The sequence below is a fragment of the Typopeltis vanoorti genome, chromosome 3, assembly GCF_054136105.1.
Source record: "Typopeltis vanoorti isolate ZY-2024b chromosome 3, IOZ_Tvanoo_1.0, whole genome shotgun sequence".
NCBI lineage: Eukaryota > Metazoa > Arthropoda > Arachnida > Uropygi > Thelyphonidae > Typopeltis > Typopeltis vanoorti.
Window position 1 is genome coordinate 83,567,554 of NC_143551.1, and position 19,142 is coordinate 83,586,695.

The 19,142-nt window shown below is 33.7% G+C and overlaps 1 protein-coding gene across 1 annotated transcript in view; it reads left to right on the forward strand.

Moving 5' to 3' along the window:
• Positions 1 to 19,142, forward strand: part of LOC150108335 (complex I assembly factor ACAD9, mitochondrial-like) — a 387,096-nt gene that overhangs the window by 213,981 nt on the left and 153,973 nt on the right. Inside the window, exon 11 of the mRNA XM_090415744.1 lies at positions 6,888 to 7,007. Within this exon, the coding sequence (XP_090271870.1) occupies positions 6,888 to 7,007 (120 nt within the window). The remainder of the gene's footprint in view (positions 1 to 6,887; positions 7,008 to 19,142) is intronic.

Consider the following 19,142-nt stretch of genomic DNA (forward strand, 5'->3'; position numbering starts at 1 on the left):
TCGATTTATCAGTGAAAGAAAAGGAGGAGTTATTAGACTTAAAAAGTGATCGTATCCTTGAAGTTGAGTTTAAGGATGTTCCATTATCTCAATTCTGAGTAACTGCAAAAAAGGAGTTTCCATCCATCGGCGAAAAAGCTATAAACATTCTTTTACCATTTGCTACAACATACATGTGTGAAAAAAATTTCTCTTCTATGCTTACTATCAAGAATTTAAAGAGATCATCAGTGAAGAGTCTTGTTCATGAATTGCATGTAACTCTTTCGACCATAGACCCAGATATAAAAAAGTTGTGTTCACAGAAACAAGCCCAAGTATCTCACTGAAATAAGAAGGAAATATATGTATTAACTGTGGCAAAAGAATATTGTAGATGTTTATATTAATACTTAAAATGTTTATTTTGTCATTAAATTATTATTATTAGCATATTTATACATAGTAATTCTTTTCTGTATAATTAATTTTACTTTTGTATTTTCACATCATAATTTTATAAAATAAGTGATCTAAAAATTTAATCACAGTTTCACTTAGTCAAATCTGACAATTTAGTTCATAGATGCGATATAAAAACTATGTCAAATATCACTCACTGAAGATGTATGGATTAGGTATTTTCATTCCATTTGTTTCATTTATTTCGTGCTTATGACTTCATAAGAAGACTTATCTGAAACGAATGTCTAGCTGGAATGTTTATGTATTATAATGCAAAAATATTTGAAAGAAAGATCTTATTAATTGAATCCCTTTATGAAATAATAGAAATGAATCATGTTAATAGAAAAATGTTCCTTCATAGTGTGTCGTCAAATTATTTATGCTTGTGGGGTGTGCCGTGACGTGAAAAAAAGTTGGGAAGCACTGCTCTTTATCATGCTAGTTCCTTGCTAATGCTTTGCACTGCTCACAAGCCTATTCAACACCTTTCTTTATATTCCCTTCAGCATTCATATTTTTGCAATTTCTTCCCTCAAACACCTTTTGACAATTTCCCATATACTGTAAACATTCTTCTCTTGCAATTTCTTTCATTATTCCATGCTGTCATCTCAATTTGTTATAATCACAGTTCTGTAATTCCATATATATACATCCATCCATCCATCCATTCCTTCTTAACTGAAATTATATATATATATATATACCAAGAAGCTTCAGTGAAAACAGTCTTTGGAGAAAGTGTTCAAGTGGGAAAAGGGTTGTGGCAAGGTTGTATACTGTCACCCTGTCTTTTTAATATTTATAGTAAATATCTTATGAGGATGGCTAACCGAGACAAAGATCCAGCTGGAATTAAGATTGGTGGCAGAAAAATAAATAATTTAAGATTATGGAGATGATACCCCCCCCCCATCAGAAATTAAGGAAGATTTAGAGCAGTTGATTCCATTGGTTAAGAGGGAAAGTAACAAAGCCAGACTTAATTGCAACATCAGCAAAACAAAAGTAATGGCTTCTGGCAGTTTAAATGAATTTATAATAGAGGGAGATAAAATAAAAATTGAAAGTTACGATTTACTGAGGTCCAGAATCAGAAATGATGATAAATGTGAAGTTGAAATTAAAAGGATAGTCATGGGAAAACAAAGCTATCTTAAACCTGACAAAAATTATGAAAGATAGAGGTGTGACTAAGGCCATGAAAGTTAGAATTGTCAAAGCAGTGGTATTTCCAGTAGTGATGTATGACTGCTAAAGCTGGATTATTAAGAGGAAAGATCGAAAGCAAATTGATTCATTTGAATTATGAGAATGGGAAGACCATTTGTATAAAGCCCTGATCGGACCATATCTGGTTCATTGGAATTTGAAGAGGAGATGAAGCAACCTTGGAGAGGGTACAAAGGCAGATAACAGAAAAGATATCAGGACTGTGGGTTATGAGGATATGTGAACTGCAGAGTTTGGTGGATAGAAGGGGATAGGATGATAAGATTGAAACATTTAAGTTGTTGGGAGGTATTTATCTGATTGACACTGGAGTGATTTTTTGAAATGGTAGAACAAGGGCCAACCGAGGACATTGTAAAAGGAAGCAGAGTAAGAGGATAAGAGAGAGCTTTTTTTTTTTTTCATGGAGAAGGGTTAGACTATGGAATGTATTGCCTGAAAAGGTAGTAAGAGTGCAGACAGTGAATGAGTTATGAAGTGGTGTGATAGACTTTCTGTTGTCTAAGATGGGTCTTGTGGCTCCATGAATTATAATAATAAATGAAGACAGAGAGCAGTTTTAAAAGGAAAATGTATTTGAAGACACCCTAAATTGATTATTGTTATCAGAAGACCCAATGTGGAAGACCCATGCTATCCTTTATACATACAATACTTATCATATATCTCCTTAAACTCATTCACCACTCCCTTCATGTATTGAAAAAAATTTTTTGTCAATCTTATAGAACCCTTTTAATATAAGTTTCTATCATGTCTGCTCTCTTCTGCCTAACAACTAAACTTTGCAACTCACGCACCTTCAACCTATCTTCATACGGAGCATTCCATAGACCTGTCACCAGCTTGGTCACTTGTCTTTGAATTCTCTCCACCACCCCCATATTACTATTCATCATTATATATGGAAAAAGAGAAAGAACTATGATTTTTGATTCAGTATAGAATCAGTAAATAGTAATTTACAAGTGATTTTATACATTAATAGATGTTCTTATTTTTCTATCCTTGCAGATAACTTCACAACATAGCTAAATCAGCCAACGTCTTTTTCAGACTTTGCTACTGAGACTCCAGGGTTTGGTCCTTTTTTGGTTTCCATTTGTTTCATTTTTGCACATAATGTTTGCACAGTCAAGTCGCCAATTTACTTGTAAATTCAACTTTAATTCTTTTTGAAAGTTTCTTAAATACTGTTCTTTTCAATGTGATATCCATTTTTATCCTGCTTAGTACAGTAAACCCTTGATTTTACAGACCTCGATTTAACAGACAAAATTTCCGGTCCCGTATGTCACATGTGAAAAACATTGTTTATTTATTTATTTCGATATAGATTGCAGACTTGTTTTTTAGTCTCAAAACCACGGTGAGGTTATAAGCAATAATACATATAGAAAAGTTTTCTGTTCTTTTCTGTGAAATTAAACTTTTCATAGATACAGTACTTAATTTTAATTACATGAAAGTTTCTACATAAGTCAAAACATTAAATTAACTAATATGTCAATTTTTTAACATACACATTCGAAAAATCTACTTTATTATATAACTGACTTTCAGATTTAACGGACACTCCCCCCTTTGCCTGAATTAGTCTGTTACATCGCAGTTTTACTGTACTAAGTAATGGCCACTTCAAATCCTCTGTATCCTGAATGTGCATGAAGATATCAATATCAACGAATGTAGTTAATGAGGCTTTTTTTATTTCTTGTGTCTTCTGTTGTCTTCTCTCCATGTGAACTTGTGCACATTTTTGAGTTGAAACATGTTGGAGATCTGCTGTTCAGATCTCAAAAGTAGTCCAACAAGGACTACTTTTTCCATTTTCTTTATATCAGCTGCCTGTGCTAATGACTTGAAAAATTTCTCCACTTCTTCCTTGGAACAACCTTCTGTGATACCATAAGCACAATTAGTTTCATTGTCCATGTCTCCATTTTGAAGTTTGCCCACCTAACTCTACTTGAAACTGCCTTCCAATCAAGAAGTTTATTATTATTATTATCATCTGAGACCTCCAGGGAGTCAAGGACTCATCAAAGAATGCTATAAGTCACCCAAACCAGTTATCATACTTTCCCTTAAATTCATTCATATTAGATGCACTCACTATCCCTAAAGTCAAACTATTCCAATCACTCACTGCTCTCTGGAAGAAAAACCTAGCTCTTACCCCCTTTCTTGACTCTGAACAATCTTAACCTCCAGGGATGCCCCCCCCCCATGTTCTCTCCCCATCTTCCATATAATGAAAAATTTCATCCAACAATATCCTCTAATACCCATTCAAAAGTTTATAGACCTCTATCATATCACACCCCCCCTTTCTCCTGTTAACCAGAGTCTGTAATCCACACACTCACAGTCTGTCCTCATAATCTAAATCCCATAATATGGATATAATCTTTGTCACTGTTCTTTGCACCCTTTCCACAGCTTCTTTATCCCCTTGGAATATGGGAGACCAAATCTGTGTACAGTAATCCAGGTGTGGTCTTATCGAAGACTTATAAAGAGGCAAAATGACGTCCTTATCATTACATGTCAAGGTTCGCTTTAACATCGCAAGTATCCTCTGAGTTGTATTTGCAACTTTTTGCTATGTGACCTCAAAAAAAAAAAAAAAAAAATCAGCTAACGCCTTTTTTTTTTGTTCCCGTATAGAGAGTAGGCGAAGCCATTTTAGCCCTATCTAACTTTTGGAGACTGAGTAGGCAGTTCAATCTCCACTGGTAGCCAATCAGAGATAGCTGGCCCAAAGCTATCACTAAATTAATCGGTACTCAGTGAAGAAGGCGGCTGGCAAGTGCCACCATCTCGTGATCTCTAACACAATATTTTTAATGTCTGAAAATAGTGTGGGTTCAACAGCCGATTTTCTTGAGTTTACTGGGCAAAAAAACCCACTAGCCATGCCAGACCTCTCGGGAACCAGTCGAGAAAAGTCTTAGAAAATGTTCCTCTAGTCAGCAACTAGATTCAAATGCCTTTTGTTGTGCGGTCAAACACAGTAGAGTGCAAATGCCACTTCTACTGAGCTACACAGGCTCCTTTGAACTTCAAATTCTTATCCACCAATACACCAAAATCCCTTGCCTCTTCAGTTTCTTGTAGCTTAACCCCACTAATATAATATGCTGCTGGAACTCTAATCATGCCAAAGTGCAAAACTTGACACTTACTAACATTAAACTGATAGCCATTTTCATTTGCCCAAATTTCCAGTCTATTCAAATCTTTTTGTAATTGCTGAATATCAGTAGCATCCCTGATTGCCCTGCCTATCTTCACATCATCGGTAAACAATTGCACATCTGATGATAGACCCTGCCTGATGTCATTAATATATAGATTGAACAATAATGGCCCAAGTACTGAACCCTGAGGTACGCCACTGGTTACCTTATATTTGGCAGATTCACACCCACTGTATACCACTTTTTGATATCTGTCTGTTAACCATCTCCTGATCCAAGTCAAGAGATTATATTCCAATTCCATATTCTTCAGTTTATGCATCAGCCTTTTTACATGGTATCCTATCAAATGCCTTCGAAAAATCCGACATTATCATAGTGTATCCATTCCCTTTATCCAACTGAGCCGTAACATTGTTATAAAATATGAGCAAATTGCTAAAACATGACCTGCCCTTAGTAAACCCATGTTATCTTCATGTTCGGTGTTGAATGCTATTGCTACCCCTTCCTTTCCTTGATCGTTATTGCCTGAAAATAGCATCCTATACTTATTATTTAGTAATACCTGTTGTTGTCTTCTTTGTCTCACTAATGCCAATTATGTCCACATGGTAATTTTCTAATTCTTCTGCAAGTTCAATTTCCTTTTTTAATACTCCTTATGTCGATGGTTCCAGTCTTCAATTCTTCTGATGTGGGTTTATTCTTCTTCTTCTAAATGTTTAGTTGGAGCTTGTTCCAGTAGCTGACTTTTCACTGTTTTCCCTGGTTCCCTGATGAAAACAGCAGAGGCCCCCTTGTTTAACTGGATGATGCCCCAGTCTGGTATGATATCTCATCATGTTGTACCATCATATGCATTTGTGGTTTAAGTAGAGAGTACAGTTTGGTTGTCTAAGTCCCAAATTTCCAGCCCATCTTCATGCGTTCAGTACCCAGTAGATACCTACTAACATGGCACTCCATGTGAAGGCAAAAATTGGACATTAGGTCAGAAACCCCAGTTGGTTCTCCACATTCCTTATAGGCAACATGGAGGTGTCCTCCCAGTTATTTGGCTTTCACTATTAAGTGACTTCATTTAAATTTTAGTAATAATAAAAGTTTAATGAGATTAATGAAATTTAGAAGATTGTTCTACACTTCTTAATATTACAGTGGAAAATAGAAATAGAACTACAATCGTATTATTAAACTTGCAAATATTGAAAATGACATCTGTGCCCTAGTGTCTAGTCACAAGATTTTACATTCCTCACATTAAATAATAATTTGTTTTGCATTCAAAGTAAAGTTTTTTCTTGATTTTTTCTTAAAGTACTCATATATATTAACTTTATAACAGTTTTTCTATGCCCCTAATTTTCTATATTATCTCTCCCTAGGACAGTTTTATGCAGTTACTGTTACTTTGGGAAACACTGCTTTAGGATGACTAATGCAAGTTAACTGTTCATCACTTGTGAATTTGTGAAAATATGAGTACTGTAAATTGCTTCCTTTTGTATTAATAATGATTTTATCATTATTTCCTACTGATTTGCTTAAACAAATAAGCTTCCTTTTAACTGTCAATTTTGCATTTTCCAAGCATAGTCATCAGAACAATGCAATATTATTTAGGTGGAAAATACGAGTTTAAACCCCATCATATTGTTAAGAACATTCACAAGAAAATTTTCCAGTGAAAGATGCTTTATGGTCTCAAATGAACAGCCAGGATTTCACTTTTTTGGAAACCTGGGAGAGCAATCCCCTAAACAAAGCAGAAAAATGTGCAATTAACAAAACTACATTCGGTGCATTTAAAGCAGAATGTGTAGAAGTGACAATTTTCTTGTAAGAAATATTAAAGTTTCTTTTCATATAATTTATAATCATTAGTATTTGTTATTTGTTATTCTTGGTAGGTGATAAAGTTTCTAAATATGCAAAAATGGAAGTGAAAAGAACTTATTTATTTTCATGAAACTAATGAATTTTTTTTAAAAATATATTCAGGTAAAACTGTCAAAGATGGCATGTACTTTATATGCACTTGAGAGCATGGTATACTTAACTGCAGGTATATTAGATACATCAGAAGACCCAGACTGTGCTCTGGAGTCTGCAATTCTAAGAGTAAGTACTTCTTTTGTTTAAAATCCAGTTTTGGTTTCTTTACTCTAAATGTGTGTATTGTGTATGTGAGTATCCCTCCCCCCTGGAAAAAAAATTCGGAGTCAAAATTCACTGGCTGTCCTGGTTGCCGAGTGGATAGCATCTTGACTATCTATTAATACCAAGACCAGTATATTCTAATCAGAACATTAGTTGGTTTTAAAGAAATTCACTATACCAATCTCTTTCTCTGGTATTCAAGTTTGAGAGTTGACTGAAACATTTTAAGATACAAAGGTGACATAAAAGTTTTTAGAATTTATGATTTTATATTGTGTTATAGTATATAATCATATCCTCTCTATTACCATAAAAAGCATGTTCTTATATGCTCCATATGATAACATAGACTGTTCATATTTAAATGCTTAATTGCATTTTGAGGTTTTTATTATACAAGTTCCAAATTAGACATCAAAATTGAAGTTGTATGAAACATCTATAAAGAGAAAGACAACAGTGTTGGGAAGATCATTACATTTTAATGAATGAAATAGTAAAACATTCAAGGCAGATATCACTCTTCAAGATCAACATTATTCTAGATAACTACTTTTATAGACATTACAATCAAGCTCTTGAAGACAGTCATGCTAAAGAACTCATAAACTCTAAGGAAAACTGTGTGCCGTTATTTCCTCCTGATTGGCAAGGTCAGCAGAAGCTGTTGATATGTTCTGCATTAGGTACAATCGTAGTTGACATAAACATCTTATCAAGCTCAATCTAGTGCATCTATCTCAGTAATCCAGATGTATAAATGAATGGCTTAACCTAGATGAGCACATCTCTAGTCCCATTAAGAGATCAGTGCAAGAACAAGTTTATGTTGTTTAGTAAGTTTGCCTGTTTCATAAGGCAGTAAGGTTTTTTTCTGCTGGAAACTTGGGTTTTTCATTACACATAATAAGTAACATGGTGAGCAAATGAGCAGTATAATACATGTACATAATGCATTGGCCTTGTAAACGTAGTTGCTTTGGCCATAATTCAAACCAGGCTGTATGTCTGGTGGAATTTTTAGGGTGTAGTCCATATTCAGCTGCTTCTAGAATATTATTCTATCAACAACTAGTGAGTTCATGTTGTTCTGCACTGCCAATGCACATCAAATGAAAACAGGTGCTCCTCCATTCAGAAGTACTAGATTGCATATGTATATCAAATGCAAGAAAAAACTTAGAAACTAGAAAGGATAGACTATCCTTTGTTTTGAGTATATTGATGGCTTCTTGCAAAGGCTGCACTTTCCGCATATTGAGGAAATCATAACAAAGCAGTTTGAATGTCTCTGCTTCTATGTACAAGACTTCATACTGTAAAGGGATCAAATGCCTCACAGATTTGATAAATCATTGTCATAGACCATAATGGCTTATACATTTTGTTGAATAATGTTTTTCAGTTAGTCTGTTCTGAAATGTTAAAAGATCATCACTATCAATTTTTTTCTAGCATGTATATATATGTGTATATATATATATATATATATATATATATAATATCCTTAAAGGGCTTACTAGAAGAGCTTACAATGCAATTAGAATTTCATGACTAGTTTCTTATCAATAGCTTTCTTTCAAATTTTTCTGTTATTTGTCTGGTTTAACAGTGTTTACATCCTCAGTTGATATCAACCCAAGTCATGAGCTCCCTTTCTGGAGCAGTTCACTCTCATTGAAAAAGCCTTTATAAAGAATCCTTGCATCCTAGCTATAATTTGAACCTATGATTTTCTACTTGAAGGGCAAATGTCATCTTGCCTGCTTTGCAAAGGCATACAATTTTTCTTCTAAGTTTGGAATTTGAATTGTGAAAGATCAATGACTAGGATTTTGCAAGTGATATAACATTTAGAAGAGAAAGTTACTGATTCCAGTTCTGAGGAACCAGAAATGTTGGTAGCAGAATCTGAACATTTGTGTGAAGGAGGGAATTGATGTGCGAGATGAATCAATAAATTACTCTTCTATACTGAATCAAAGGTTTTCAGGGAATTTTTAGAACTTCCCTCAGCTTTAAGGCTTATATGATGAAAAATGTTGAGTTTATTTTTCACTTGGTTAGACTATAATAAATTTAGTTTAATCCTTTATCCAAGTGTGAGCAAACAAAGTTTGCACCTGAAAGTATCTTCAGGACTGAGGTAAGGTGGTACAACACCGGGCAACTCATTGCAAAGGTGGAGCAAACTAACATCATTCATATCTCAGTATCTCCCATAATGCAAAACACATCTCCTTGTGGATATGTATAATGTTATGCATTAAGGGAAGAGCCACTACCCAGACTAGTTTCGACCTTTATTGAGGTCTCTTCAGTGGGAGCCAGGCCAGAGTGGAGATACCAGGCAGCAGCATTAGCAAGGTCATCTCTACCTATAGGAGTTGCCAAACTATATATATGTATATATATATATATCTATGATAGGAGTGATATTAGCTTGCTCCACCTTTGCAACGAGTTGCCCTGTGTTGTACCACCTTACCTCAGTCCTGAAGACACTTTCAGGTGCAAACTTTGTTTGCTCACACTTGGATAAAGGATTAAACTAAATTTATTATAGTCTAACCAAGTGAAAAATAAACTTTCAACATCTTTCTCTAAATCCAGAGTAATTTAATAAAAAGGTGGCACACCATTTTGCAACTCCTTTAGGTAGAGATGACCTTGCTAATGCTTCTGCTTGGTATCACCACTCTGGCCTGGCTCCCACTGAAGAGACCTCAATAAAGGTCAAAACTAGTCTGGGTAGTGGTCCTTCTTTAATGCATAACATTATGCATATCCACAAGAAGATGTGTTTTGCATTATGGGAGATACTGAGATAGGAGTGATGTTAGTTTGCTCCACCTTTGCAATGAGTTGCCCGGTGTTATACCACCTTACCTCAGGCGCAAACTTTGTTTGGCTCACACTTGGATAAAGGATTAAGCTAAATTTATCATAGGCTTATATAATGTCATAGAATTTTTGCAATAAACTTAATTGAGTAAAATACAAATATTTAAATAACTCGCTGTCCAACATATGCAAGAAAAGTATTTCTGAATCAATTTTTCATGTTGATTTCAAATATACTTTTAAAATTTTTCTATCATGTACAATTTTGGAGAAAAACTATAGACCCTATATGAGCTATTATTGCCTACTGTGATGCAATCACATTCTGCTGTTATTGCATCAACCGTGCATAGTTAACGAGATGATGCAATATGTAATACATAAGAAGAAGCAGAGACCATTTACAAAGTTAATTAAAGATGTGTACAATAAAGGTGAAGGTTGAATTATTGCAACAAGAGAAATGCTTTCTTGTCTAGAGATTTTGGCATTATCAAAAAAAAAAAAAAGGCAGAAATCCAGTTTTTCTGGCACAAAGTTACCAAGATTATCAGAACTTCACAAAAGAATTTTGAAGACCTAATTTAGGATTGTAGAAATAGATATTCTGGTAGTTTTGTTGAGTTATGTAGTGCCACATTTATCGAAAAAAGAAGTGCAGTGACTTATCAACAAAACAAAAAGGTAAGTGATAATAGAGATCTTTGAAATATCCCAGCATGTGTTATAAAGGATAAAGATCTGTCCATCATATTAATATGTGACCAGAAAGAAAGCTGGTAACCTAGTTGAAAAAGTGAAAATGTCAGAAAAAGAAAAGCGAGTGCTTATTTAATTGGCCTTGTGCTAATTCTGATCAGATGCCTTAGAAATATCAAGAGCATTTACTTGAATATTTATTTAGACTTATGTGGTGGTGGTATGTAAAATAACAACATTAGCACAAAGATCTTGATCTATTGCTCAAATAATATTTGCTTTAAAAAATAACCAGAATGTTTTTTAAAAATTTTAGCAGTAATGATTACAATCCTAAAAAACATCACTTATATTAAAAGAATATCTGAAAAATTAAAGCAACACTCAATAAATATCAGTCAAAAACTTCCTGTAAACCAATATTAAAGCTAACTAATGTTATTTGCTCTACAAAAGACAAAGTTCACCAATTATCAGTATCTGAAATATTATTATTATTAGTTACAGCATTTCCATGGAGTCCAAAGACTCATCACAGAGAGACCCAAATCAACCATCATACATCATCATAACACTAATTACAGGTATAGACTGTATTGGTCTGTTCCGGTCTCATTATCCATCCAATATCCTTTTTTGAGGTCTAGTCTACCCTGCCTTCTCTTTCCAGTTGGCTTATATTATAGTATTTGTTTAGGATGTCGGGTGTTGGCCATTCGGTTTACATGTTCAGTCAATTTTTGTTTATAATTGCTTAGTTTTTCTTCTATTGATTTTGATTTTAGTTCTTTTAAAATATCTTAATTTTTTTTTGATCTAATAATGTGTATTTTGCAGTTCTTCTCATAAATCTCATTTCACTTGTTTTTATTCTTTGTTAATCTTGTTTGTTTATTGCCCAAATTTCACTGCCATATAATAATGTGGGCACTGCTAATGTATTGTATATTTTCAAGTGTGTTTCGTTTTTTACTATATTTGGGTTGAGTGTTCTATTTATCAGGCCTATAATCTGTAAAAATTTTGAAGTTTTTAATTTTGTCTTTTTTCTCCTTCATATGATATTTCACATCCAAGATAACTGAAAGTATTTATCTGTTCTATTATTTTATTATTAATAACTATTTTGCTTCTAACTGGAGTTTGTCCACAAAATACCATTGTTTTAGTTTTATCTATGGAAATTTTCATTCCAAACTGTTCTACTATAATGTTTAAATTATATATTGCTCTTTGTAAATTGTCTTCCTTATTTGATATTATTACCTGATCATCTGCAAATAATGGCGTATTTATTTTGTTATTCTGGGAAATTTCTATACCTTAATTGTTTAAGGTGTTCCACTGTATTAATATTTCATTAATGTAAATATTGAAAAGTGTTGGAGACAGAGGCATCCCTGTCTTACTCCTTGGTTTATAGATTTTTTCAGACAACTTTTCATATATTCAATATTGCATGTAGCAAAATATTAGGTATATTTATTCTTTGTAATATATCAAACAGTATTTGATGTGAAATGCTCAAACACAACCCAAATCTTAATGAAAATGATGGCCTAACCATTTCAAGAATGTGGAGGACCCATCTACAACCTGTATAACAACCTAAACTAGCCATAGAAAAATCCCACTAAAGAAGACAACCTGATGAAGTGTTTGTAACATTCAACAGCAACTGAAGGAAATCATATTATAACAATAAGAACTGTTCAAATCCAGAAGAATATTAATACATGAGGACTGTACCGGTTTATTGTAGTTGTATTTATTTTTATTTTTTTTAAATTTTAAAGTTTTATTTTATTTTTTATCACCAGAGGTCAGGCTATGGAAAAGGATTAATTAACTATGTAGATTTAGTTTACCGGTATAAGGGGTAGAGCATGTAGCTTGGTTCCTTATACACTTGTATCCTTCCGATGATGACCTCGATACAGGGGTCGAAACGTCAAGTTTTATTTTATTTGTAATTAATAAAATAATCTGTTCAACACATGTGTTTTTGTGTCCCTAAATTTATAATTATGAATATCAAACAGTATATATATTTTTACTTTGTCAAATGCTTTTTCGTAACAAAAGATGAGTTTCCAAATTAAATTCTCTTCTTTTTTCTATAAGTAGTTTTAAACAGAAAGCTGCATCCATTGTAGAGTGTCCTTTTCTAAATCCATTTTAACATTCTAATAATATTTTTTCACTGTATATTTTTAGTGTTTCATTAAGTATTCTGCTATATATTTTGTAGCATGTATTCAATAAACTAATATCTCTGTAGTTAGCAGGTTTTGTTTTATCCTCTTTTTTAAATATAGGTATTACTCTGCTTGTATTCCATTCTATTGGTATTTGTCCATTTGTATATATTTTATTTAAAAATTTTAGTAATCTTTGATGAAATTTTTTTCCAGCAAATTTATACAGTTTGGAGTTTATCCCATCTTCTCCTGCTGATTTGCCATTTTTTATTTTATTTAGGCCGTCCTTTAATTGTTTCATTGTTATCATATCATTTAAGGTATATTGTAAGTTTCTGGTGTAATCATTTTTGATGACAGTATTATCTGTCCAAAGATCTGTGAAGTAATCCAAGAATTCTTTTACATCTATTTCACAATTTATATTTACAGTTTCTTTTATATCTGCATTCATGTGTTTTAGTATTTTGTATATGTAATTTTCTAGATATGATACAAATTTTTCCCAGCTTTCTCTCTGTCTCTTTCTGGTTTCTGTTTTGGCTATTGCTCCTCTTTTTTTATATTCAATTTCATCTTCTTGGTTTTTGCTACTTAACCACCTTTTTAAAGCCAGTTTTTTATTTTCAATTATTGTTTTTATTTCATTGTCCCATATATGTAATTTTTTATTTTTATGATATTTTTGTGTGTTCTTAGACTTTCATATGTTGCTGATGTGATAATTTCTTTTATTTTATTCCATTCTTTCACAATGTTTTCATTTTCTTGTATTTTTTTCTAAGTAGTTATTAATCCTCTGTTGGTATAAATTTCTTTTACTTGAATCATTTAGTAGTCTTACTTTGTAATTATATTTTGTTTCTCTAGTTTTGTTTATTTTTTTGTATTTTCTGTAGCCAGTTTGGTGGAAATCTTAGTTTTGCCTGTACTAAATAGTGATCTCTATCAATTTCTAGCCCTCTTCTAACTTTAGCGTCTAGGAAGAGGTTTGCTGCTTTTTCATTTAATTGCTATAAAGTAGTCTATTATTGATTTTTGTGCTCTTGCACACCATATGTATTTATGTATATTTTTATGTTTGTAAAATGTATTCATTATTTTTAAATTATTATATATTGTATAATCAGTGAATTGCTTTCCATTTTTGTTTACTGTTGGTTCTCCAAATTTTTGTATATTATTGTTAATTGTTTTCATTCGTATTCTGGCATTAAGATCTCTGGCTATAATTATATGGTCTGTTTTATTTAATTTTTCATATATTCCTTGTAATTCTTTCTAAAAGTAATCATTTTTTTCTTCTTTTCCTTCCTCAGGAGCATACACTCCAACAACTGTTAAATTTTCTTTATTTAATTTTAATCGCACTTCTAATATTCTTTCATTCCAGTATGTATAATGAGTTATTTTTGCTTTAATGAATTAATTAATCCAAATCATTACACCAGCTTTTGCATGTATTTGTTAGTCCACTCCATTATATATGATATTGTAGTTAACTGTTTCTTTTGTTCCTTTAAGTTTCTTTTTTGTTTCTGTAAGAACTGCAATTTCTATATTTTTGTCATTTAAAATTTTGTCTAATTCTTCTTCTTTATGTGCTTTGCTTCTAATGTTCCATGTGGCATATTTCACCACATTTGTCTTTTTCCAAAATTTCTTAACCTTTTCCAGTTTGCAGTCGTTTCCCATGTTTTCAGTCTGGTTTAGATTTCATTGAGACTTGAAAGTAATATGTGTTTCCCTATGTCAAGTGACTAGCATGACGATAGGTATCCTAGTGATGGGGCTGCCACCTTAAGACAACTAGGCTTGCCTTTTTTAGTAGATCGTGGAAACTATAGTTTGAGAGGAAAGAGTCACTCCCTCGCCCTCGAATTGCTCCAATAGCACTGGGGGGAAAGGAGTAAGAAGTAAGTGAGAGTAGAGGGAAAGAAGAGTAGAAGACCAATCTCCAGATATATGCCAAGTGTATATTGTAAGAAGTAAGATCAGGTATAGCTTAGGTATCTCAGGTGTTTTTAGTAGATAGTGGAAACTATAGTTTGAGAGGAAAGAGTCACTCCCTCGCCCTCGAATTGCTCCAATAGCACTGGGGGGAAAGGAGTAAGAAGTAAGTGAGAGTAGAGGGAAAGAAGAGTAGAAGACCAGTCTCCAGATATATGCCAAGTGTATATTGTAAGAAGTAAGATCAGATATAGCTTAGGTATCTCAGGTTTGCCATGCCCGTACTCACCAATGTGAACCCCTGAGAATCCATCATACACCCTTGAATCCATTCACCATCAGGGAACTCACAACCAATTCTGGCAATACATTCCCCTCACTCACCACACTTCACGCAAAAATCTCATCCAAACATCCCTACTAACACTCTTACACAACTCGCAACTTCCATGGATGGCCCCTAGTTCTCTATTTGTCATATATTGAAAAATTTCACTTGCATCAATTTTATAAAACCCCTTTAATATCTTAAAACTTTCTATCATGTCCCCTCTTTTCTGCCTATCAACTAAACTTTGTAACCTACAAACTTTCAACCTATCCTCATAGAGAGTATTCCACAGACCTGTCACCATCTTGATCACTCATATATGAATCTTTTCAGAAATCCAGGTGGCCAAAGCTGTGCACAAGTAGTCAAAGATGTGGCCAAATCATAGTCTTATAAAGAGGATTATAACTTCCTTATCTTTACTTCTTAGCATGTTTTTCAACATCCAAGTAATTTTTGTTGAGTTATTTTACCAACTTTTTCAATATATGTCCTCTGAACTTTAACTCTTTGTCCACCATTATCCCCAAGTCCCTAACCTCATCAATTTTCTGCAAACCAATACCATCAATATGATATACCATATGCAACCTTTTCAAACCAAAGTGCTTAACCTTACATTTTGCAATATTAACTTTGCCAACAATGCCAATTTATTTAAATCATCCTGCAAGATATGTACATCACCTTTATCAACTATTGTTCTCTCCAGTTTTGCATCATCAGCAAACAACTGAATATCCCATCTTAAATCTTTTCCCTATGTCATTGATATAAAAATTAAAGAGTAGCAGCCCTAGCACTCAATCCTGAGGTACCCCAATAGTCACCATCATTCTCCTAGACTTCACCATATACTACTCTCTGGTGTCTGTCCATCAGCCACCGCCTATCCATGCTACTAGCCTTGTATCCATTCCCCATCCTCTCCAGTTTTTGTAATAGTTTTTCATGTGGTATTCTGTCAAATGCCTCAGCAAAGTTGATGAGGCATTTGACAGAATACAGAATACATCAACTGTATCATGGTGTAGCTCCCTTTATCCATTTCTGCTGTCACTTTATTATAAAATGTGAATAGGTTACTAAGACAGGGCCTACCCTTTACAAAGCCATGCTGCCCACTGGAGAGTATCACATACCTATCCACCCACTGTTGTATTTAACCTTTCACCAACTTTTCCAGTACTTTAACAACCACTCCCGATATATTAATTGGTCTGTAGCTTGCTACCTCTGTCTTGGAGCCACGTTTATGTAATGGTGCTATCTTACCCTCTTTCCACTCCCTTGGAACTCTGCCAGAGATGAGACTTAGATTGAATAACTTCATTAGAGGGAATGCCAATTCTCTTGCACATTCACAATAGTACACACATTGATATGCCATCCAGTCTCACTACTGTGTTCACATTCATATTTTTTAATATGATGAATACCTTCTGTTCATCTACCTCAATGTTCGTATGCATCTTTGTAACATCAGCAACTTTAAAATCACCACCTGGATGATACACCTTTACAAAATGATCACTCAGCTCAGCTATTTCTTTTGGTTCAGTCACCTTCTTACTGTGAGCATTGTTTAAAGTCATTCTACTACTATAGTCATTTTTCCTCTTACCTGCTACATAACAAAAAAACTCTTTTGGGTTTACTTTGGCTTGTTTGGCTAATTCTCTCTCTCTCTCATAAATAATAAATTACACGATAACCACAGCAATTAACTTTAATGAAATAAAGGTACAAATATTTTGTACTGAAATTAACAGTACATCATCAGTGTAAACAACAAGCAATTCAAAAGGAATGGAATACAAATTACTTTCTATTTCATTCCTTTGAATTGCCTGTTGTCTGCACTGATGATGTACTGTTCATTTCAGTATGAAATATTTGTACCTTTATTTCATTAAAGTTAATTTCTGTGGTTATCGTGTAATTTATTATTTATAGTTATGCCACAGGTACCTTTTAAAAATTCTCTCTCATAGTCTCATTTGGCCTTCCTTACCATAATAGTCACCCTTCTTGCTACTGCCCATAAATATGCTGATCACTTTTTCTTTATATTTCTTCCACAATGTGTTTCTTTTTTTACAGCTCTTGCTTTATATCCTTACTCATCCACTTAATTCCACCTTGGTTTATCCTCCTGACCTAGGGTATGCAGTCTGATACTACTACTCTCAAGCAATCTCTGACCACTTGCCATGCACTACTGACATTCTTTCCTTGTAGCTCTTCAAGGCCAAGGCACTGTTCCAAGACAATTCCTGAGTCTCTCATAATCACATCTTATAATTGAACATAAACCCCTTCTTGACAGAGAACTCCATGTGTTTGGCCTATACTCATTGTGCTGATATAGCATCTACATCTTCCTATGGACCCCCCCCCCCCCCCGGTGCAATAGCAGTACCCAATAACATATTTTGTCTGTAACTTCTAATTTTGTTGTACGGCCTTCTAATGTTGTCATACATCAGCAATACTTCACCTCCTGTCCTGTTCCTTCTGTCCTTCCTGAAAATACAATACCCTTTACATTCTATCCCTGTAACTATATCATTTTTAGTCAATTAGGTCTCAGTTTTGCCTATGAATTTTGGCCAAGTTGAATTTATCAATGCCAAAAACTCCTCACCCTTATTACTGATATTTCTTGTATTTGTGTACATGCATTTCAACATCCCTTTGTATTCATAGTTACCCTTGTGTAATGTCATTACTAACCCATTTAAATTAGAGACCTGTGAAATCCCATTCAGCATTACATAATCATTACCGTACCCATTCTCATCACAGGGGTGGCCAGACACATGCTAGATTTGATCCTCCCTAATATCTCTAGTTTTGCTAGTTTTGCACTACCATATTCTCACTAAACATTTGAATGATTTTGGAGTTAGAATTTCAGAGAAAATCTAATCCAAAAACCATTCAAATGCATTCTGTCAGACATATCCTTACATCAATAAACAATCTTCTCATTGGCAATTATAGCCCTTCTTCTCAGTTTTTTTCTATCATACCAAGGCAGGAGACTTACAGTCTTTACTTTCTTTCACTTTATTTTCGTTTCCACTAACAACTCTTTCATATGTTCTCTCATTGTATATTTCTCATCTTTCAAATCATTTGTGTCAATTAATATAATCAACTCGTTTGCTCCATTCTTCTGCATACTTACAGCATCTCTAACATTCTTTATCTTTTCACCTGGAAAACATGCTTTTGTCTCTTTCTCATTAAGTACACCTCTTATCATTGAATTCCCCATACAATACTATCTCTCTTCTCCCAGTCTCTTACACTTTTATGCTTTTTCCATTCACTCTTTCTTTCATGCTTCATCCTTCCTTACCAGAAGAATGGAGCAGGAAAGTTTCTCACCAGTCATTTCTCCACTCACTTGGGATCATGTTTTGTCCTGTGAAGGAGTCCATGTGCAATTTCTTTCAATTTCATGCATTGCTAGCATCTCATCATCCACATTACTTTCAACCACTTCCTTCACACTCCCAATCATAATTTTTGCACTATCACTCACTGCTTCCTCTACTGCATTCTCCATGACACCTTGACAATCCTGCCTTATATCCTTATTATCAGTCACTTCATTGTTTCGTGACTCACTTTTCTTATATTCATTTACAAAGCATTTCTGACAAATATTTTCTTTGTTCTTGCTCTCATACCATAAACCATTCACTCTCGGCAACAAATACATCAAACACATAATACATTGAACTAAATCCCGCATGTTGATATTGGCCTACATTGATGTCTTTGGTTGCCATTTTTCTCATGTGTATTGGTGCCATAACAAAAATGATTTTGAAAAGAAGATCACTTAATAATAGATGACTAAAACAATATGACTTAACTATGCAGTAAAAATAAACAAAATTCCACCAAATATATATTATTATGATTATTATTATTACTATTGCATAACACCTCCAGGGAGTTCAAAGACTCATCGAGTGAGGGCACCTGCTCTACAAATCTCCATCTCCACTACTCCACTAACCACAACTTTCATCATCCATACCAGCATCATCTACC